This window comes from Megalops cyprinoides, chromosome 18 (genome assembly GCF_013368585.1).
Source record: "Megalops cyprinoides isolate fMegCyp1 chromosome 18, fMegCyp1.pri, whole genome shotgun sequence".
In the NCBI taxonomy this organism is placed as follows: Eukaryota; Metazoa; Chordata; class Actinopteri; order Elopiformes; family Megalopidae; genus Megalops; species Megalops cyprinoides.
In genome coordinates this window covers 5,448,232-5,472,505 of record NC_050600.1, presented here as the reverse complement: position 1 = coordinate 5,472,505, position 24,274 = coordinate 5,448,232, and the positions used below count along the sequence as shown (strand labels likewise).

The following is a 24,274-nucleotide window of genomic DNA, read 5'->3' as shown; positions in this document are numbered from 1 at the left end:
ATGAGCACCGCAGGTCAGTGGTCTACCTCTTTGCCTTCTCTTACCCTTCGCTGTGCTCCGTAGCCATTTATTTATCGAATGCTGGCTGAAGATAACTATGTCACAGCCTCACAAGCGTGTGATCTTATATCTTTGTATTTATCAAGGTATATATACACATCAATGCTACAGCGCATTGTAGTCAATAAGTAGCTGAATTTAAAAAATGAATATGGATATATATACATCATGTACATTCTTTATTATGAGTCCTGCTATCAACATAACTTTTCTGATGACATAAATAGATAAATTAAGTACACATTTACGTGCTGTACTTTACAATTTATATACTGTTACCAAAACAAATGAGTATACATCCATACATCTATCTATATATCTATAGAGAGAGAGAAATTGAGAGAATGATTAAGAATTCTTATTTATTAATAGGAATATTGTTTTAACTGTGCTAACCTTTGCCCGAAAAGATCAGCGCTTCCTTTTTTTAATGCATAAAAATTGCAAAGCTAATGGCTTTACTGTTTTAAACGATAAAACATTTTAATTCGCATATCTCACAGTAATCCAAGTTAATTTTCCAGGAAAATGAGAATGAAAGGCCGTTAAATTGATTATTACGTCGCTGTCATAAATCTTAATCATTTTCTCGCCAACGTGCGAGCCTCTCCGTGAGGCTCCGGCTGTGTGGTTAGTGTTTAGCCGCGACACAGAGAAACCAGCGCTTCGCTCGCTCTCTCCCCCCTCCCCCCCTCCCCTGCAGCGGAGGACCTGCTGATCATCCACGAGGCGGAGGCCGAGCCGTGGGCCTCATACCTGCGGTCGGTCTTCGCGGGCCCCATCCGGGAGGAGGGGATCTGCTGCTACGACATCGCCACGGTGTCCAGCAAGAAGGAGGACTTCCTGCGTCTGGGCCGCTACCGCTGCAAGCTGCTCATCCTGTCACAGGGCATGCTGGAGGGCCTGTGCCAGATCCGCAGGTTCTTCCTGGCCCGGGTGCTGCAGCCGGCCGGCGCCGTGGTGGTGCTGCTCTGCGGGGTGGACAGCCTGGCCCCCCTGCGGGAGATGGTGCCCCTCGGGGAGGGGTGCCTGCAGTGCTCCAGCGAGCAGGACGCTCAGGAGTACCTGTCGGCCGTCACCGAGATCGTGCAGAGAGGTATGGAGCCGGGGTCAAACACGCATGCGTGCGTAGCGTGGCCGTGTGTGTGTGTATGTGTGTGTGTGTGTGTGTGTGTGTGTGTGTGTGGGGGCGTGTGCTTGTGTTTGTTTTTATGTGTGAGGGAGTGTGCATGTGTGTGTATCTGTGAGGGTGTGTGTGTGCATGTATATGTGTGAGGGTGTGTGCATGTGTGTGTGTGTGTGTGTGTGTGTGTGTGTGCATGTGTGTTTGTGCAAGGTATGTGTGTGTATGTGCATGTGTATGTGTGAGGGTATGAGTGTTTTATTTGCGTGTGCATGTGTATGTGTGAGGGTGTGAGTGGTTTTTTTGCGTGTGTGAGTGTGTGTGTGTGTGTGTGTGTATTTGTGTGTATGTGTGAGCTTGTGAGTGTTTTATTTGCATGTGTGTGAGTGTGTGGGTGTGTGTATGTGTGTGCATGTGTATGTGAGAGGGTGTGACTGTTTTATTTGTGTGTGTGTGAGTGCGTGGGTGTGTATTTCACTGCATGGGGGTGGGGGGGGGGTCTTGCACCATTGCCTCTGGCTGAGCATGCTGACAGCAGGTGTGGAGTGAGCCCTGTGCCCTGCGCAGTGCTGGAGCTGAGGTCCCCTCTCCGCGACAGCGAGTTCGGGCACGCCGCAGGCGGCTTGTCTTCTGTCATGTGCTGTCGCTGAAACCGAAACGCCCAGCTGAACTCAACCGGCAGATCACCTTCAGAGCGTGCAGACAGACACATAGCTTTGTGTCAGCAGAGCCCGTGTCAAATGGTGGTTTCAGACAGAGCGGTGTTCTCCCAACTGTCATTTAGACGCGCCACGTTTCATCAGGACTTAAAGAACGAATGTTGTTACCAAAAAGACAGAGACAGAAAAGTAGCTGATAAACACCAATAAAAGGCCACACTTGGGCTCCAATTGGCTGGAGTGAAAAAATCACAATAAATCACAATAAAAACAAATATCATAAAAGCAGCTCCCACAGAAAAAAGGTACCCTACCAAGCTACTGGCCTTTTATCGATGGTTGACGCACACAATTAAACAAACTAAAATGTTATACTCCATGTTCCATTTAGCATAGGACGGCAGCCACCACTTCCTCAAACAGAGCCCTGTTCTCTAATCTGACACAAGCAGAGGAGGCTAACAGAGTCATCAGTCTCGGACAGCAGCATACAGTAAAGCCCCTAACGAGGAGAGGTGCCGAGGCTTCGGCTTTTGTGGTCCTTTGTCCCTGCAAAGTGTACAGAACAGGTTGTAATCCCCGAGAGCCTCGCGGAATGCGCTGCAGCTTGGAGGTAGCTTTATCTGCTGAACAATGGGCGTGTGGAGCTCTTTGGAACGCAGGTGACAGGAGGGATTTAGAGGGTTTAGTTCTGCTGAGAAGGTGCCGCTGTGAGCTCACTCCATATCCCGCCCGACCGCGGCAGCTAACAGAATGACGCTTCACTCAGCCTGTCTAAGAGGCTCTGTTGTGGTTCAGCGATTCAGCAAGTTCAGGACAGGGTATCTCAGGGGTGTGTCTTCTCTGTGTCAAGCTCCTGAGACTATATTTGGGAGCAGAAGCCCGGGTCTCAGTTATATTCAAATAAGAGAACTTAATTCCAACATTTCTCACATGCTATTAAAGGAGAGCTCTGTGTTTTAGTGAAAAGACAGGGATACTGGTAGTACTACCAGTGTCTGTACTATTACTGTTACCTATGGTGCTGTTCACATAATCTGTTTTTGGTCATAGTAGAGGGAGTAGTGGTGATAGTAACGCTCGCTAAAAAAAAAAAAAATACATTTTGATTCATTGCTTCACAGCCTAAAATATTTTGTGTCATATCCTTCAGGTCGTGTCATGCGTTTTTTTTTTTATTTGATGTGTGATTATTATTAATCATTATCAAACTGGGATTTAACCCTGCGAGTCTCTGGTTTAATCTGCACCACCATTACTGCTGCTGTAAGGGTTTCTGTGATCTCAGCATAATCTGAGCTCCATCTACTGAACTGCAGGTAAAATGATTAGGTAAAATATGTGGTTTTATTATGCTGTGCCCAATTAAAAGTAGAATAGTCAAAGAGGAGGCACAAATGGTGTTGCCCGAGGAAAGTTTATATAATTGCGAAAGCATGTAGGTCAAAGTTAAATGACATGTCAGAGAATTGTGCGCTTAATTTAGACTCAGCCAGTCATAACTGTAAGATATTGCCTGCCGCCTGAAAATCGTGCGACCGTGCGAAATAACTTGTCACTGCCAGCTGAAAGAATTGAATCCATTTTACGTTTTGTATTGTGATTTTCAAACCCTGGTAAAGTAATTACACACCCGCCCAGGTGAGGAGGCTTCATTGCTTGCTGCCTGTCGCATCTTCATTATCTCAGCCTGGGCCTTGACAAGTAATTACACTTTGTGCGTAGCGGCGTCGAAATTTACCGCCCCGCTGCAGAATAAGAAATGACACGGTTAAGGCGAAAACGGTCCGGCATTGCGTGGACGACGTGCGGTTTTGGGCACGGAAAAAAAAGGAGAAGGTGCTGAAGGTGTCAGTGAAAACCAGTGAGGGACTGTGTATTTGTGAATGACAGAAACAGTGAGAGAAAAGTATCCATAGGAAGAGAGATTGGCCCATGCACTGCTTATTGTTTATGTACACTGAGAGATGTTTCGAGGCAGGCAGACAAAATGAAACTTAAATAGAGAAAATTAAGCTTTAAAGTACATTTATATTTATTCATTTAGCAGACGCTTTTATCCAAAGCGACGTACATAGGTTACAGTTCTTTACAATGTCATCCATTTATACAGCTGGATATTTACGGAGGCAATTGTGGGTTAAGTACCTTGCCCAAGGGCACAGCAGCAGTGTCCAAGCAGGGATCGAACCGGCAACCTTTCGGTTACAAGGCCTGCTCCTTAACCACTATGCTACACTGCGGCCCGGTGTATGTGTATGTGGAAACAGGTATGGTGTTGAAGAAGAGAACTGAGTTTATTTTACGGAGAACTAAAGACAAGCCCTGAAGAACTGAAGGCATGTGTGCACTTTCCTGTTTGGTCTGTCTTCTGAGTCCGTGCCAAGTCCGGCTTCTGATATGGAAGTTGATACAAATATTGTATCAGAAGCACTGGTCTGGACTTTGTCCCAATGCGGAATTGATACCACAGGGCTGCCTAAATGTACACTAAACTTAATGCAAAGTTTTAGCCATTCGATAGAGCTGAACTCGCTCTCACTGTGTAGGTGTGGAACACATATCCCACTCAGAGACTGTGCACCCCGGGGCTGGTCTTCAGAGGAGTGGTAATAGCTGGTGAATGGCAGCAGCATATCCAGGCTAAATACCCACAATGCAATTGTAGGCCACGACTGAGTGGAGTCAAGGCATGCAGCGAGTTCCAGATAAAGTGAAGGAGTAAATCGCTTCGGCTCAGAATGAAACTCCTCGGAAAAAAGCACTGCGGCACACTGCATTGTTTGCCACCTGTTGCCATGAGAACATTATGCAGACAGACAGCTTTGAAACTGCCACTCCTGCACAAATCCTTTGAGTGTGTCAAAGGGGCACAGATGTATAATGCAACATATTCTGTGCTATTCTGCTGCGAGCAGATATGAAGAACACTTTCTTTACAATGCTCCTAGAACCCCTTTCACTTATGGCTCAGTGTCCTCTCTACACATCTGTGTGTGTGTGTGTGTATTTGTGTTTGTGCCAGTGCATGTATGTGTATTTGAATGTGTGTGTGTTAGTATGTCTGTGTGTGTGTGTGTGTGTGTGTGTGTGTCAGTATTTTACATTTACATTTATTCATTTGGCAGACGCTTTTATCCAAAGCGACTTACATAGGTTACAGTTCTTTACAATGTTATCCATTTATACAGCTGGATATTTACTGAGGCAATTGTGGGTTAAGTACCTTGCCCAAGGGTACAGCAGCAGTGTCCCAGCGGGGATCGAACCGGCAACCTTTCGGTTACGAGTCCTGCTCCTTAACCACTATGCTACACTGCCGCCCAGTATGTCTGTGTGTGTGTATTGTGTGTATTTGTGTTTGTGCCAGTGCATGTATGTGTATTTGAATGTGTGTGTGTATTTGTATTTGAATGTGTGTGTGTGTGTGTCAGTATGTCTGTGTGTGTTTGTGCCAGTGCATGTATGTGTATTTGAATGTGTGTGTGTGTGTGTGTGTGTGTGTATGTGTGTGTGTGTCAGTATGTCTGTGTGTGTGTGTGTATGTGTGCATGTGTCAGTATGTCTGTGTGTGTGTGTGTGTGTGTCAGTATGTCTGTGTGTGTGTGTGTCAGTATGTCTGTGTGTGTGTGTGTGTGTGTGTGTGTGTGTGTGTATTGTGTGTATTTGTGTTTGTGCCAGTGCATGTATGTGTATTTGAATGTGTGTGTGTGTGTGTCAGTATGTCTGTGTGTGTTTGTGCCAGTGCATGTATGTGTATTTGAATGTGTGTGTGTGTGTGTGTGTGTATGTGTGTGTGTGTCAGTATGTCTGTGTGTGTGTGTGTGTATGTGTGCATGTGTCAGTATGTCTGTGTGTGTGTGTGTGTGTGTGTCAGTATGTCTGTGTGTGTGTGTGTGTGTGTGTATTGTGTGTATTTGTGTTTGTGTCAGTGCGTGTGTGTGTATTTGAATGTGTGTGTGTGTGTGTGTGTGTATTGTATGTATTTGTGTTTGTGTCAGTGCGTGTGTGTGTATTTGAATGTGTGTGTGTGCGTGTGTGTGTGTGTGTGTGTGTGTGTATTGTGTGTATTTGTGTTTGTGCCAGTGCGTGTGTGTGTATTTGAATGTGTGTGAGTGTGTGCATGTGTGTGTTTGAGTTTCTACGCACATGTATGTATTGTGTGTATTTGTGTTTGCGCCAGTGTGTCTGTGTATTTGTAAGCCTGAGCGTGTGTGCCTGCATATGTGTGTGTGTGTGTGTATGTTTTTAACTACACACATGTGTGTGTGTGTGTATGCACCTGCACTTTGTGTGATGTGGGTTTAAAAGGCCCTCCCTGCATGGCAGTAGCAGTCTCTTTGACAGAGCTACGATTTAGCAAAAAGTGTGGCGTTATGCAGAAGCAAATCACATGCAAATCTCCAGCCTTCCTCATATGTCACTGCTCACTTTCACTATCACACATGCAAATCTAAATGTTCCCGGTATTCAGCCTGACCTAGCACGAAGGTAGCAGCCATCGGCGGGGCCAGGGCCTGAGCCACTCCACCTCTGAAATCTCCTCTGTTATGACAAAACATAAAAACATAGCAGTCCTCCCGATAAGAGGATCGCATGGCAAAGTATTGAGTCTCTCATTTTTCCTCCTTTCTGCTTACTGTCAGCCACGGCAGACACATAGAGCCACTCCTTGTGCTTTTCTGCTAGCCCGCTTGTTGAGCTGTGAGCGGTGTGTAACGGCAGTCCGTTCGCCAGGTAACCAGGCCTCCGTGGATGTCAGCGCCCTCACGGCCCGCGTGGCGGCTCTGGAGCTGAAGCTGGACAAGGGCCCGTCGGCCACCGCCGCCACCGCCGTCTCCGCCAGAGCCCACGTGCTGGTGGTGCCACCGAGGGTGCCGTGTGAGGTGAGACACCGCGCAGTGCACACACGCACGACTGGTTCCCTCCCTTTTGGTGCCACCCGCTGCGGTTGTATGCGTTTCACACTCTGGAGTCTCACCCACCGCCAAAGTGCTGCTGACCCTGCAACACCTTTACAAATGAATTTTTCTGCTGCCGTGGAGCCCAAGCTTTGCTTTTATTATACATTTAGTGTTTTAATAACCTTGCTACATAACACATATTGTGTTGCACGTCTCTGCATATTTCTGCGGTATGATACATTTTTTATTTATGTAATCTATTACAATACATTCCTTTAATTAAAATAATTGTTATTAATCCAGTTATTGTTATTAATTCCACTGGAAAAAAAGTATAGCACCACTTGTAGTAAATTCACAAGGCATTGAGCATCAGTACTATAGTATACTATAGTGCTGCTGCTTACTGCTGTTTTAGAGTATACTGCTGCACAATGGTGGCAGTCCCTTTCCATTCCAGGTGAAAGCCAATGAACTAAGCCAAGAAACTAAAACTCTGGCAGGGTTCCAATCCTATTTGGTAGCATTTCCTCTTCCAGCTGTCCCCAGCCACCATCAGGCTCAGCCAATCAGAGGCCATTAATGTGCATGCGATTTCTTTAAAACGATGGTGGGCAAGCTACTATTACAGGAAAAAGATAAGTAAATAGCGAGTTATTCTTGGACAAACATCTGCTCTTATCCTGCAAATAGTATGCTGCATTTCTTTGATCTGTCCGGCAACTATATCTTTGCTCCCAAATGAAATTGTAAAATTGCTCTTTGATAGGAAGTTGAATCAGACCTGGATGCTGTTGAATAACCTGAGTTGAGTCAGTAGTTCTGAAACAGAGAGCAGTACTGCAGAGACATATTTGACTGTTCCTATTTACAGATGGTTGCTTGAAGCACCGGGGTTGGATAGAACATTTCCAGTTGAAAGCACTGTTGAGACTGCTTCAGACTGTATTGTGAAGGGATGCAGGTTTTTCACTGGATTGGGTAAAAGTCTCCATAACATGGGCTGAGAAATACATTTTTGCTTGATTGAGGAGGTAGGACACATAGAGATCATAGTGATTATTTCCACAGCAAAGTGAATTGCAAGCAGGATTAGTGCAGCAATGGGAGTTTTTGTCCTGTGAGAGTGGATCCAGATCAAAGGTAGTTCTAGATGCAGCTATGGACTTATATTTGCAGGAGAAAGGAGCATAATTGTATCCAGTGTAATAAAAATAGGATAAAAACCTGAAATATAATGTACAATTATAAGAGCTCATCATGGTCTGAGCAGATAGGCAAATAGGTGATGACAAGGTCATTTGAGCAGTAACTCAACTGCAAACATGCATCCGGTTAAGCAAGCAGCAAGCTTGTAGTCAAGCCAGGGGAGTGTGTGTGGACATACACCATTCCTGTAGACATATGCAACCAGAATAGAGCCTAAATGTGAGGCTGGGCTGGCTAAATTGGAGATGAAGGGTTCTGGAATGTAACAACCACTCACTGGGCTGCTCTCTTGGTCCCAGGTGGTAACAGGAGAGAGACGGGGAGATCCCTGTGGTCCTTGGCGAGGTTACAACCTCAGGAGACTTCAGCCTCAGCCAATAGCAGCGCAGGAACTGCTTAGGCAGGTAGCTTAGACCCAGCCAACACCTCTGCTAAGCCACAGGCAAAACCAGGGAGGCATAGATCACTGCCGCTGAAGCGGTAATGTGTGGTACAAACATCTCACACACAGGAACGGTACAAACATCTCACACACAGGAAGGGGTGAGGGAAACACAGCACTGACTCCCGGTCATTTGTCAGTTAACAGTCAGTTTTCAAACTATTGCTCTTACTCCAGAAGCCATAAAAGTCATAGCAGAGATCACCAGCATCTCTCTCCCTTACCCCCGGGCAGCTCAGCGGTCTCTCTGCTAGTTCTTAGATTCATACCCCTTTAGACACGGTGAAAGAAAAACAACATACTCAAAACTTCAGTCAGACTAAGAGCAGAACAGAATACTGAAATTATAAAAGTTTTCTGCCTTTATCATTATTATTTTTACAAATATTTCCCATCTTTTATAGATACTTGATACCTCTCCACTATCACTATCACACCCATGTCTAATTGTCAAGCTATGCTCCAGATTTCTTGAGGCCAACAATACTGAGTTAAAATTGGCCTTTGATAGGAAGTTGAATTAGACCTGGTCAGAGAGTATAGTCCTAAGAGGTGTTATTTAAAAAAATGTAGTGTGCTTAGAAATAAAAAAAGCAAAAGGATCATTTGTCTTATTGTTTAATGATTTTATTTCCAAAGATATGTCCTAAAATATCCAGTAAGGGTCTTCATAACACAGAATCTTGAATGTTATAGTTCACAAGATAAAAGAACTCCAGGTTTTGTTGGTTCAACCTGGAACAGTCAGAACAATGCCTTACACATTTCTTCTAGCAAATCTTGAAACAAAGTTGAGCTGCTAATTGCAACAGTTTAGCCCAGCTAATTGTTATGTAGCTAGCTACAGATATGCAGCAGATTCATTTTTTATTGAGCAAGAGGTCTTGCTGAGAAATTCTGTATCCATCAAAAAACTGATATTCACATTTTGTACATTAATGAATTTTTAAAATTCATTGTATCAGTGGATTAAGTCCAGCCATTCCTGAAACAAAGAAGTTGATTTCATAACATTGTTTTGGAAAATGGGTCTTTCCTTGTCTGTGTATGTAGCTTGTGTCAGGTACAGGGGAAAGGGGACTATTTCTGTCCCTTCAGCCCCAGCGTCAGTGCTTAAATAAACCAGTCAACAAATAAATCATCAGACTTACGTCCAGCTTTCCGAGCAACTGACTCAGAGCTCTCCCATGCTCCCTGCTTTGTCAGACTGACAGCGGTGAGAGCCGTTGGTTAATGATTAAAGAGAAAGCTTTCCAGCAAATGGCCGATTTATATTCTGTGACTAAAAGTAGAGCTGGATTCTAAGAACCCCCTCTGCTCTCAGACTCCAGGCCATAATAAAGCAGATAGAGCTTCCTGTGGAAAGAGGGTCCTTAGAGCTAAGGCCACAAAAAAAAAAAAATCACTCTGTTTGCCGATCGACCTGGAACACAGGTAACTTGCCCTGATTCAACAAAAAGCCAAGGGGCGACAACAAGACATAAGGCTCTTCCTTTCCTGTGAATATGCCATCCTGCCTCAGTTTTTCACTGGCTGTGGTGGAGACGAAGACGGTGTGATGAACTGGCGGAGAGTGTGGTCACCCGAGTCCTCCGGCCTCCTTTGCTTACACACTGTGAGTTCACACCTCTTTACATGGGGTTGAGTGAGTGCAACGGCTTGTAGTGTCTGCACCGAGGAGGTGATGACAGGTTGCCATCATGCGCTCAGTTCCAGGGAACTGGTTCCCGGAGGGCCGGCTCTCTGACCGCTCATACGCGACCGCAGAGGCAGCCAGGTCTAAAAGTGGCGGTCTGCTGTCATGTGGCACAGACAGAGGAGAGAAGCCCACAACAGCGTGCTCACCTGCGTGTTCAGGGTCTGAGGACCGTCCTCCATCTGAAACACATCCTTACATTCCACACAGCAAATTCTCCAGATTGTTCCCCAGAAATGAGGGTGTGATTTAATCAAAGCTCCTTTCCAACTTTGTTCTTCTCAAACTATGGATCCTGACTTGGCAGTGTGTTGCCATTCTCTTAAGGTCACGGACTGAGATGCCGGTGCAAGCTGCATCGTTTTTGCGTCGTGCCTGGATTTAATCACTTCCTAAATTAATTGCAATCTGAAGACAGCTGTCACATCAAACTCTCTGACAGGAAGCCACTGTTCCTCCACGTGCTGAAAGCTAATATCAAACTGCGCCTGATTTGTGAGGCGCCGTTCATCACATTGCACAGCAGTTCCATTGTAATCAGTGCATAATTACACCCTAATAACGGGCAGTGAAAGCGTGTCGGAGGGAACATTAGGAGGGACTGCGAAACCACTGTGTTGCGCTCACACCTTTCTGCAGAACCCGGGGGAGGTCTTCATTCTGCTGAGAGATGCTGTGAACAGTAAAGACGCGGAGGTGGAGTTTCAGGGGAAAAAGGAGAGGACCAGAGTGAAGCCAAGCAGCTGGAACGATCACACCCTATGTGTAACAGCTCCAGGTGGGAACAGCTCTCCATTTTCTCTTCAATATACTTCTTTAGTCTTTATGAAAGTTGTACCTACACTGTGAACTGGATTCTGGTATCACCTACGTAGCCTTTTGGGTTAACTGAAAAGGTCTCCTTTGAAAATGAAGCTTTCCCATGAGGTTGTTTCTTTGTTTTCTGTTTCTGGCCATATTGTGTGTGTGTGTGTGTGTGTGTGTGTGTGTGTGTGCAAAGTCAACTAAACAGCAACAGTCATGCTCTCAAAGGTGAGATGAAGCAATGATAAAGGTGAGACAAAGGTAAAATGAAGCTTTGATGAAGGCAAGATAAAGGTGAGATTAAGGTGAGATAAAGGTGACATTAAGATGAGATAAAGGTGGACTAAGATGAGTGTTTGGAAAATGTGCTGCAGACTTTCCTGCAGGAACGGTAGGTGTAACGCTGTACTGCGGAGGGGTTGTGACAGCGGAAGGGGAATTGCAGTACTACAGCACCATGGATGAGATTGCCCTCCTCCTGAAGAAAGCTGCCGACCCCATGGACTTCATGTTCCAGGTAAGACCGAGTGAGGCAGTCTCCTCTCACAACGCATCTTCTGCTTCAGCAGACATGGTCAAATCCAAATTTACATATCGCAGTGGCTTATTTACGATAAACTACAGATCCCTCACAATGTGGCTTTGCTGCGCCAGGCTCTGCCAAATTAAGATTTAAATATTGCAGATGCCTCTCTGTGATAAGTTACAGAATCAAACTCAGCATTAAGTCTTGTTTCTCTTCAGGGATGTTTATGGGAGGCCTCAAAAAATAAGTGCACTCAAGTCAATAGGGCGGAGGCATCTGCTGTTCATTACACTGCAGCTCTATGAAACAAGCGCTGGAGTAATCCCTTTAAAACGGGCGATCTTTAATCTCATCTTGTCATGTCAGCACTGTTTTGCCCTTACAAAGAAAGATGAGGCAAAGAACATGGCATTCTCTCTCAGACTCTGTAACTACCAGCAACGCTGCATACAAAACAGCTTCGCCGTCAACATCAAACAATGGCGGCGGTGTGCATTGTTGTGGCTGCAGGATTTGCATTTCAAAACCCAAACTCTCCCGGACTCCACTCCACCTGACTCTGTCCGTATCTGCCCTGCGTCCAAAAGACTTCCGCAATTACATCTCGCACGTGACAGTCGCAGGAAAAACGCAGCGATATGCAAGGCTGACCTCCAATGCAGGATTTAAATGCTTGACATAACTGTCCTGACTCACCGGATATTTTATTTTTATTATTATTGTCATTTAGCAGATGCTCTTATCTAGAGCAACTTACATAGGTTACAGTTTTATCCATTCATACAGCTAGATATTTACTGAAGCAATTTTGGGTTAAGTACCTTACCTAAGGGTACAACGGCAATGCCCCAGTGGGGAACTGAACCAGCATGAGATATTTCCAAATTGGCTTGTGGGTGTGCTCTATGTGAGGTCACATGGACTGCACCCATGTGAATTTGCACGCATCAGTCAACAATGTCATTTACGTCTCTGTCAGAGGGTTCAACTCAAGCAGCTTCCAGGCTGTTGTCAAAACACTGCAGTTGTTCTGGGCACGCCTGCATTTTGACTTGCATGTGAGGTCTCTGTTAAAAGACTGCGTTTCAAAATAAGGCTCACTGTATCACACATCAGTGAATGTCAGCCTTAAATATGAGAGTTATGTGAAAAGGCGTGGGGTGTCTGTGATCTCATGGGTCTGGAGTACATGGCCTGGATCACAGAAATATTATAGCAGGGTCCCCTGTTCAGGTCCCTTTGTTCTTCATGATTGATAGCCAGGTCTGATTTGTAGGTGCTCCACGTGATGGGGACATGGTGGAGGGAAGGGGGTGGAGTGGAGTGGGGGGGGGTGAGTAGAACTTGGAGGGCCACCAGGTAGGCCGATGGGGGAGACAAATGAGATAGCACACAGAGGTACTGCACAGCCTCAAGTAGCAAGCAAAACATTATTTAGCATTCTGCAGTCAATTTAAAAGTGGAGGAGTGGAGGTGCAGGAGGAAATTGATCTTAAACGGGAACCTTTTATACCTAACTGTAGCATGATTTGTTTAGGGGTTTGTAGAGAGCACAAATGGCTCTTCTCAGTGATAAATCAATCCAGGGAAAATGTTTGGCTGAAAGTACTTGGATTTTTCCGATCAGTATTGTGGAGATCATCTATTTAGTGTCTCTCTCTCTCTCTTTCTCTCTCTCTCTCTCTGTGTGTGTGTGTGTGTGTGTGTGTGTGTGTGTGCGCGCGCATGGGTGTGTGTGGGTGTGCATAGGAAATATAGAGGAAAGCTCATTGTGTCTATATTATTAATCTGGCACACATTCTTTTCCAGAACTGCTTGCAAAGCAAGCATACTATAATACTATACTATAATTCCCTTTTTACAGCGTGCTATGACTTTAACAAGGAAGGTCATCAAGCTATGCCATTTACCATGGGATTCCAGGACCCAATATTTTTGAAGACTTGTATTGAGAGCTTACTCTGCCGAAAACCTTACTCACAGAATACTGCTAACTTTCAGCCAAAGCTATTCACAGCATACAGCTAACTTTCAGCTGAATCCTTATTCACAACAGTCTGATAACTTTCATCCAAAACCATAGTCATGGCATGCTGCTACCTTTCAGCCAAACCTTTATTCACAAGGTATTGCTAATATTCAGCTAAAACCTTATTCACGGTATACCGCTAACTTTCAATGAAAACCTTATTCACAGCATACAGGTAATTTACTTTGCATACACTTTGGGAGACTTGGTGCCTTTCCTAATGGTGCTTCATTAAGGTTAAATTAATTTAGAGGAGATGTCTCTTAATTCAGAGGGGTAATTATTCCTGTGGAGGACCAGGAGATTCTAATCAAGTCAATGTTCTTTACACTTTTATGGGCAGTGAGTACAGAATTGGCACACCTATACGTCCTCTTTCTGAACATGTAGACTGTAAATTACTTTGAAAGACGTTTAGGGTTTGGGTTAGGCTTAGTTTAATTATGTCAGCAAAAAAGTTTTGTATTTAATGTCTAATCTGTATTTAGCTTTGTATATAGCCCTTTGAAGTGCTGATAGACAGAATACATATACCAAAAAGCAATGGCTGGATATCTCACAGCAGATTTGATTCATAGGTGTGGAGTCTGTGCTGTGATGACTGATAAGGCACCCTAATTCAAAAAAAGAGAAACTTCAATCACCAAAAGCACCTCTGATTTTATTCGTAGCACCGGGCCTTGTTGAAGCCAAGCAGCCATTTTGAATGGCCACAGACTCAGTGCCAGGAGAAAATACAGAGGGATGCAATTGCAATCCACGGGGTGCACAAAAAAAGTCATAAATACTATGTAGACATCGGGATATCAGAAGACAACTGGGGTGCACTGAGGACTGTCTGGGGGTGCAATGCAGCCCTATCACCCCCATAGCATAGCACCAGGCCTGAATTGCCATCTTGATCTGTCACCCGATGTCTGCAGATCGGCTTTGATTTGATGGTGGTTGTCTGTGCCCTGTGTGTTTGTGTCTGTGTCCAGGCCTTCCAGACCTCCTCGGCCGAGAAGCTGGATCAGCTGCTGACCTCCACCCTGATGGGGGGAATGCCAACAGGGGGCTTCCAGGGCCTGCAGTGTGATGAGGGTCACGAAGGTGGTGAGTGTCTGCCCATCAGTGAACTGGAATAAGTCGCCTCATCACGGGAATGGCTTTAGAGTAGGTGTGCTGTGCATCCGCTGACATGTAGAGTATAGGTGGATGTGGTGCTGTTATCATCAACACCTGCTCTGAAGTGATGCCAGCAAATCAGCGGAAAACCTGCATCTCTTCCCACAGCTCAGCATCACTTACCCCTGTTGCCATGACGAACACCTTAGCATCTCCATAGACAGAGTACAGTTATGTCATATGCTAGTCATCTTTTACTTGAGAGTTCAGGTTTAGGGTCATATTTCAACAGTACCGTGTTCATTGTTCAGGCTCACACACAGAAATCTTGGTCTGATAGACACACATTACTGTGATTCCCATAGGATTTCAATGAACGTGTCACTGTTAGAAGTGTGTCTACATAGCAACAGAACATGCACTATGTACTTTGTGTGACTGTCATTAGCAACTTCACAAAACGTGGGTAATAAAGACAGGGAAATGAATAAGTAATTAAAAATGTATTTAGATTTTCCCAGGAATTTAATTTAAGTTTAATATGTTCTCTCTGGGTCCTCAGCTAACACACATGAAACGTATGAGTCAACAGGAGAAATCAGTAATTAAAAATACACTTAGATTTTTCTTCCAATTTAATTAAAGTTTAATATGTTCTCTCTGGGTCCTTAGCTAACACAGATGAAACGTATGACTCAATGGGAGAAAACATGGTTGCACAGCTGACAAACACCAGCGGGCAGAAAACTTTTATACATTCAAATATTATTTCTGTGATATTCAGAAGATTTGCAGCAACTGTCTGCATCACAGGAAATAATCTTTGGAACAGTTCCCACAAATCATTTTAGTGAGGTGTTTAATGAATCTTTGAACAACTGTGGAGAATAGGAACTACTATCCTATAACATGTTCTGTTGTAGTTGGGCTATGTATGTATTAACGTTCCTATTTTGCCATTTTAAATATAGTCGTCTCCTCTGAGTCCATATGTGAATATGTGTTGAATTAGATATCTGGACCTTAATACAATCCTTGTGGTCCTGGGGGAAATACTGTTCCCCTGAAATGTAATTCATCATAGTAATACCTTGCTTACATTTCTGTGTTTAAAAATGTCCCAAAAGCAAGTTGTACTGAAAGTCAAACAAAATTAATTATTTATGAGAGAGAGAGGACAAAAAAAAATCATTTTAAAAGCATTGGAAACGGATCAAACTTAGGATCTTTCATCTCTCTCACCTTAGTGCTCTCTCTCTCTCTGTGTCTCTTTCTCTGCCTATAAATATTTATAGGGCTTTAAAAGCCCTTGATTTCCCTCTGGTAGTTATAAAAGCAGTATTAGCAAGTTGGGGGAGTCTTGTCTGTTTTAATCTGACCTTTGGTTTTGGTTGAATGTACTCAATAACAGTGCTCTGGGATGATTGCTGGCCTTATAGCGGCTAATACATATTCTGCACCAGCCATTTCAGCACAGTTAATCTTCATGAACGCTGGTGGGGGGGGGCAGATCTAATTATTCTGTTTGTACTCTAGACCTCTGGACTCTAAATGCAAGGTCAGGTGTGCAGCAAACACCCTAATGTATATGCAGCACATCAATTACAGAGAACTCAAAGGGAATGTACACTGGCCAGCCTATTAACTATGGCTTTTATATGTATGGGTGTGCGGTCAGGGAATCAGGCTTGTATCCAGAAGGTTGGAGGTCGTATCTAGTATGGCTCTGTAGTTATACCTTTGAGACAGGTGCTTATTCTGAATTGGGTTGTCATTAGGAGTGATATGGGTATTTAAAGACCTGCAGGTTTTAACTTAATCCGTTTACATCACCGCCATTGACACGATCCTTCATTCCAGCCTCTTAAACCACAAGTAATGAAGTGCAAGAGAGCAAACACAGTTCAAAGTTTGATGGCATGTATTGACTTTTCCCCCATGAAACTTAAAGTTTCTTCAGTGAACCAAGACAGCAGAGGAGAAAATCCATGAAAGGCAAATATGGTAGTTCTGGGACCAGAGTAGAAATATTTATTAAGAACCAGACATGAAGAATTAATTCTACACATGTTCTGGTATTCTACCTACACCCAGAAGCAATATTCTTGGCTCTCAGCTGCACTGTCTGAGGAAGAGATCTCTTTCTCTAAGAGTAACACTCTTTAACATTTGGCTAGCCCCAAAGAGGGGTTTGAATGTTTTTATTAAGATGACATCCTCACTCTTGCTCGTAGTGATCAGACTGTGCAAAGGTAAAGTGCCTCACTGAGATCAGCTGTGGCAGACACCCAATCTTAACCCTAACTTTACCTGTTATAGATCTGCATTTGCCCTTTTGAAACCATCACTCTGATCCTGTGATATGAATAGCATAACATTATTGAAAGGCTGATATTTAATGACATTTAGATGTTTAAGGGTTGTGTTCAGCTTGGCTAAACCTCCTGGCCCACAGCAATGATATAACTGACTAAAATGACACCACCCATTTAAAGGCTAATACCATCCAAGCAAAGCTGCAGGTGGGCTTGTCAGTATTATCTGGCGGAAGTGTCGGATCGCTGACACAACTCAGCCCGGTTAGGGAGTTCCCCTCACAGGGAAGTCCCAGAATGCTCTGACTGGTAGACTAGCATGATGTCATCGGTTGCAGTCTACATACCCACTAGAGTTATACACATTCAGAGTCACTGTTACTCTTGTTACTGTGACTGATGAGAGCTTTAAGTAAATAATGATCATGTGGTTTGATGTAGGACACATTTTTTTAATAAAATGATGGTGGTTGTAGAGAAGTGTCAACTTCAAAAACATTGGCATCAATACTGGCAACATTTATCTAGTCCTTTATAGGCATTTAAAATATTTATATTTTACCTTACTTTTGTAAAGAAATTACTTGCAAGAAGTGGGAAATGCAAAGAAAATCTTTGAGAAGAAACTTTTGAGGTTAGTAATTTAGAAATGTTTTTAATGCATTTGTTTTAATCATACTGTGCAGACAAATTATTAAAAATACATATCCTCATATTCATATTCTAAACTGTAACACAAACCCAAACTGGCTGTGATGTAAACTAGGCTGCTAGTCAAGCAGACAATGCTACAGGAAGAAGGAAGTCCACCGGGACACAGTTTTGACAGGAAGTCTGCAGGGACACAGCCCTGACAGGAACTCCATAGGGACACAGTTTGACAGGAAGTCCACAGAGACACAACTTTGGCAGGATAAAATAAAATATAATATTATCTCGCCACTTGTTTGAAATTATCCTGCCTACTTGAGAAGAGAAGAATGATGTTTTTCATTAACTAACAATGAAGCAACACTGCTGTTATGATACACCTGCCACATCAATAGACAACCTGAAAATGTGATACAGACAGTCTCAATGCATTTCATTAACATGGTCAGAAAATACCTTGGGGTCCATACATTTCATAATAATCATAACAATATTAGCTTGTCACTATTTTACATTTATGGCATAATAAAAACTCTCACATGTAAGCATTCTGTCTGTGAAAGAGATGCCCCTTTGTCCAAAACCAGACTCTCACTTCACATTCCTTTAAATGATGCAAAAGAGGGATGCTAAAGTTGCACCTATTTTAAATCAGTATTTATACCTAAAACACAAATGATTCAAAAGTAGTGACCTTTTGTCACAGTTATGCCTGTAGAGCGTGTGCACTCAGTGAAATTAATACTCAGACGCCACAAAATTCAAGGCCTGTTTTATTTAGACACAATCATTCAGATTAAAGAAAGAATGTATACATTTAATCAAGGGAGTTGTAATGATTGATTACCTCTGTGGTTGAATTTATGGCGTTCCTTTGACTCTGTTGTCAGTTGGCTAATTTGTACCACTGTACTCAGTCAATACTCCTACAAAGGGAACACTGTTGAAAAATAGCAAGCACGGCGTCAGGTTTCAAGATGACATCGAAGCCTTTTTTGTTGGGGACTCAGTCATATGTGTTCGCCTTGTGGCTTTGTTTACTCGTGCGGTCTTTGGGGTAGCGTTTGCGTTTCTGTTTCTGTTTAAGAATGTGTTGGGCTGTGTGTTCTCTGTTTCACCAGCTTCCCCGGGACTTTGAGCTCTGGAAGAAGGCGTATGTTTCTCCTTCCCCCGCGCACGCACTGTGCATAAACATATTACACTGCATGCGCCACGGATTTCATCTACATAATAATCCGACCCCAGTCCCCGCGCCGAGGGCGTGGCAGTGTTCGATTTACAGAAGAGTAACGGAGAGAAACGCAAACATCTGCTTAGACCCCACATGAGCCAACCCGGTGTGCTGTGTTTTTAACGGATTCCGCAGCTAACCCCAACCGCTCCACTTCGTCGACAGAGATGCATTCAGAAGATCTGCCCACGTTGCTCCACTTTGCTGCCCAGAACGGGCTGATGGGCGTGGCCAACATCCTCCTGCAGTGCCCGGGAGGTCAGCGCGCTCTCCGCATCGCCAACGGCAACGGGGACACCCCTCTGATGCTCGCCGAAAAAAACGGCCACGCCCAGCTCCATATCCTTCTGCAGGAAATGCTGGTAAGCCACACTTTTTTTTTTCGAGCTAATTCATTTCTGTCGAATCACAGGATGTGTGGCTCATCATCTGCTGGAAGCATCGGTCAGCTTCACCATCTTACAGACATTAAAACTATCAGCAATGGGTGTTCCCCTCTGTGGGATGCCTGTATAATATGAATGTAGGGTTATTATAGGAGCAGATACAGTAATTATCTCCAGTAAGGGTACAAGGGTTCATGACTGCACCATTCCCAAAGGAACCATGTTCTCTGTTATTGTGAAATGCATTTGGTAGGATTGTGTGGGGTGACAGTGTAGCATAGTAGTAAGTAGCAGGCTCCATTCCTCCCTGGGGAATTGCTGCTGTACCCTTAGGCAAGGGACTTAACCCACAGTTGCCTCAGTAAATACCCAGCTGCATAACATGGATAACATGTAAAAAGTAGTCTATGTAAGTTGCTCTGGATAAGACTGTCTGCTAATTGCCAATAATGTATGGGGTATGAAACTGGTAGTCTTGTGTTGCCACGTGTGACCTGGTAACAGAGTAAAAAAACACCGGCAGAAACAGAAGGTAAATCCTCCTGCCGAGCTGTCATCCCGCTGATGAAAACATCTGTCACCTGCCCCGACTCCTTTCACAACGGCCTCCCTCCCTCCACGGTCCCTCCACACTTTATCCACTCAAACCTTCTTAAGGCGCTGTCGGGCAGGTTACGCGGTGCCGATCACAGAGCAGCGATTTACTGCTGCACAAAGCCACGGCAGGGGACTACTGAGCGGAGCTCCACGAACGAGCCAACAGGCCGCGGGGGGAGGTTGATCTCTGATGACCGTGGCGACCCAGGTCAGCTCATTACACCGTGAAGCAGTTGGATTATGTATTCCCCGCACTCACTGAGGGAGGTCAGCTGATCTCAGGTCAGCCCCTGTGATGATGGCACTAATTCATATGCACTGCTCATTGCTGTTCTGACACTTATATATGCAAACGTTCCCTGGTGTTGCACATTTCTTGGTGTGCTGGCTGGTACGCACACCTTTTTCCTTCTGTACCGTGTAGTACAGGTCCTGGATGCAATAGCCCTGTGAATGTTCCGAACGGAGCTTGATCCTGCCTAGCTGATGGCACATCATGCAGGGAGGTCTTTAGGGTAGTTACGCACATTATTGTGTCCATGAGACTACTAATGCTGAAAATTCCTGCTAATGGTGTTTTTTATGTTAACATTGTGAGAACCTCATCCTGATAAACTGGCTTCTACTTCCAACAGGACGGACAGTGAAGTGAGTTTCACAGCCCCTGAGCACTTCATTTACTAATGACAGGCAATACACGTTCTAATAGGTGTGCAAATATGGATCTGTGTGTCCATTAGAAGACCTTAATGGAGCTGGCAATCACGTTGCTCTCCACAGTGGGAATTCCCACTGTACTGATGATTATGTAAACTGCAGGAAAAAGCAGAGCAAAGGACATGCTGGTGAGTTCACTGTAACTCCAAACTGGCATAAACAAAGGCGTTTACGTGTTCTTCACTCCACCGTAGTCCGGCGAAGAGTGGTGCTTTGAAAAAAGAAAATATTCCACACCAATACCTGTAGGCATACATAGTAGCTACTCATTTGAATTCTACTTGTAATTTAGACTGACCCACAAACATAGGTGTAACCTATTTATTTTTGAGTAGCGTATTTTTTTAACATGCTTTGCAGTTAATGAAATAAAATTTGAATGGCTGTGGTATACACAGGCCTGAGGGCACCCTGGAGAAAAGCCACTGTCTTCAAAATTACAGTTAGACATGGCAGATAGAAGAGAGAGAGAGAGAGAGAGAGAGAGAGCTAATGTGAGATGGGGCAGGCTCAGCAGGACTCCTCTGTAACAGCAACATCAAAGCCGCTCACTGGGAGAGGCTGGTAATCGAAAAGAAAAATAGAAAATAAAGATGACACAGGGCCAGAAATGACCTCCTTAGAGCTGGCCTGACCTGTGTGAATGAACTGAGTGGGGCTAAGCCATCTGAACAAGTGTGTAGGTTAGATTTTAAAATTTCATGAGAAATTCCGCATCTCACCTCAGGTGCACTGTATTGACTGTTGAGAGTATTAGATATGTATTGGAAATATGCTCAAACTTAATGCCCACTACATAGGTGGGGACCACCTGTGATGACTCTGTTTACCCCTTACAGAGACTGTTGTGAGGGCTTGTTGCTGCTGATCAGTAAGATAGCAATGATTTAACTTAGAGTCACGCATTTCCACAAAGTGGATTTCACTCTCACTTGAATGGCGTTTCAATGACTTCTGTCTTTTTCATCCAAATCTGTTCAAGATGCGAGCCAGGAAATCCTATTTACAGTATCCTCAGTGATCATTCCTCCCCCTGATCAGTTTAACTGTCCATGCAGGCCAAGGTTCCCTCAAACAGATGTTTGCTGTTCCACAAACGAGGACAAATGGAGAGATGGGCCGGGTTTTTTATTTTTATTTTTTTTTTTTACACATCCACTGAGACATGACCAGGGGCCATTGAGCACATGCTGATGGGGGTTTGGAGTAGAGGCACCGTGGCAGGCCATCTGCGCGGGTGTATTCGCTGGAAATCCTAGCGGGCTGAGAAAAAAAAAAAGCTCAGAAAGATGTGTTTTATCACTTGTTGGCTGAGGAGTAGTCTTCAGAATGGAGGAAGATTAAATACCGTGTTGCTTTGACGCATTGTTTTTCCTGCTTGATTTTTTTTGTTTCTGTTGGCACATTAAAGATCATGATGGTGTGACACGTTTGCGGTCATGGAGGAGCACCAGCGACCTTCCCTCTCCACTGTGCTGCCGCCTGATTCCCAGCACCAATAAATATCGAAAATCCAAGGGGATCCACTCCCCTGCGCCACCGTGTTCACCCCAGCGCCCCAAATGACACGTGCTAAATGACAGATTTCCCTCTGAGCGTCTGCCACTCAGGCAACTGTCAGGAAGTTAATTCGCTTCTGAGCGAAAGCGTTAACTGCAGGAGGTCACCGGCGATCACGCCTGTCCGTGCCCGCGGTTTTAACACTGCGTCTGGAAGGAGCGCGTGAACACCGTAAACGCACTTCGGAGTCTGGTTCACATGCAGTGCAAACACCCACTCCCCCATAGAGGGGTCTGAGTGTTCTTCCCAAAAACCTATACCTGTGAGGGGGTCCAGGCTTTTACAACACCGTGCATTCCCGGAAACCACGCTGTAAACCTGCATCATGGGGAATTCAGTGATGTTTTCCCATTTTTGTAAGGAGGGGCTGCACCTCTGAGCAAAAGGCTACAAATGGAATTTTTCACAAAACAGACAACATATGTACATTTACATTTATTCATTTGGCAGACGCTTTTATCCAAAGCGACTTACATAGATTATAGTTCTTTACAATGTTATCCATTTATACAGCTAGATATTTACTGAGGCAACTGCGGGTTAAGTACCTTGCCCAAGGGTACAGCAGCAGTGTCCCAGCGGGGATCGAACCGACAACCTTTCGGTTACGAGTCCTGCTCCTTAACCACTACGCTACACTGCCGCCCTGTATGTACTGTATGAGATTAACTGAAATATTCATAGAATATTAACACTGTAGTGATATTTGTATATTTAGTCTAAATACATATACATGTGAAGTACAGAACAAATGCACAGTTATTATGATACACACTGATTCAATATTCAGGAATGACACAGACAACAGCAAGAAGCAAGCCACGCTCTCTGGGCATGGTTTTATTTAATGGGTGAGACAGTGCACACTCAAACAGAACAATAAAATAACACACACTGAAACAATGAGATCACTCTTCTGCAGCTCTCTCTCAGGTTCATTGAATGAAAACATCAAAGTAAAATGAAAATAAATAAAGAACACATGAAATGAAACTGAAAATCAGTGCTGATGGAGATGTCTTTGTTCTATAGACCTCCTTCCACTCTTCAGCATCTCTTGTGATTTGGGATTTTTGTGTCATATAAACAAATAACGGTGGCTTTTTGTTAATGTTGTAGATGTTAGATGGTGTTCACTGGGGAATGCCTGCCTCTTTATCCATCGTTGCATTGATGCGCCATATCTTGATAAGCAAAGGGACACTCCACCTGCGTCATATATTCAAACACATGGTCTGTATGTGTTTGCTGTTTTCATAAACATACTGTACCATATATCTCCCTCTTAGAAACAGATCATTATTTGAAAATTGTGAAGGATAGTGGTGATTTGTTTGAGCTTGAGGTGTGTGTGTGTGTGTGTGTGTGTGTTTGTGCATGTGAGTATGTGTGTGTGCATGTGTGTTAGTATGTGTGTGTGTGTGTGTGTGTGTGTGTGTGTGTGTTTGTGTATGTGAGTATGTGTGTGTGCATGTGTGTTAGTATGTGTGTGTGTGTGTGTGTTTGTGTATGTGAGTATGTGTGTGTGCATGTGTGTTAGTATGTGTGTGTGCGTGTGTGTGTGTTTGTGTATGTGAGTATGTGTGTGTGCATGTGTGTTAGTATGTGTGTGTGTGTGTGTGTGTGTGTGTGTTTGTGTGTGTGAGTATGTGTGTGTACATGTGTGTTAGTATGTGTGTGTGTGTGTGTGTTTGTGTGTGTGAGTATGTGTGTGTGCATGTGTGTTAGTATGTGTGTGTGTGTGTGTGTGCGTGTGTGTGTGTTTGTGTATGTGAGTATGTGTGTGTGCATGTGTGTTAGTATGTGTGTGTCTGTGTGTGTTTGTGTGTGTGTGTGTTTGTGCATGTGTGGGAGGCCTGCTGGTGTGTGTGTTTATCCGCAGTCCAGCCCCCCACCCCCTCGTCATTGATTGGGTCCTGATTTATAGCTTGTCAGAGGAATCAGCCCAAGACTCTTGGTCAATACACTGAGATCTTATGAGACATGGAGACATAAAAAGTGGGCTTCTTTCACATGTACTGCGGAACAGCAGGAATGAGGTTTTTATAAATCTACATTCTCCCCTCTCCTATTGCTGCAGGAAAGCACTTTGGGAAACAAACTAAATTTCTTATTGGTCATACAGAAGCTAATCTGGAAGTGTAGCTACTCAAAGCATCAACAATATAAATGCTTGTTTCCAGATCTTTCAATAAAGATAAGTACTGATGCTATACATTTTAATAAGATCAGATGCAGTAACACTTGAAGATCAAGCA

At 44.1% G+C, this 24,274-nt stretch overlaps 1 protein-coding gene across 1 annotated transcript in view; it reads left to right on the top strand.

Annotated features, from left to right (window-relative positions):
- The window catches only part of LOC118793569 (B-cell scaffold protein with ankyrin repeats-like), a 45,506-nt gene continuing 21,232 nt past the window's right edge, over positions 1-24,274 (top strand). Inside the window, exons 1-7 of the mRNA XM_036551793.1 lie at positions 1-13; positions 764-1,156; positions 6,580-6,728; positions 10,733-10,871; positions 11,272-11,414; positions 14,433-14,547; positions 18,922-19,118. Of these exons, the coding sequence (XP_036407686.1) occupies positions 1-13; positions 764-1,156; positions 6,580-6,728; positions 10,733-10,871; positions 11,272-11,414; positions 14,433-14,547; positions 18,922-19,118 (1,149 nt within the window). The remainder of the gene's footprint in view (positions 14-763; positions 1,157-6,579; positions 6,729-10,732; positions 10,872-11,271; positions 11,415-14,432; positions 14,548-18,921; positions 19,119-24,274) is intronic.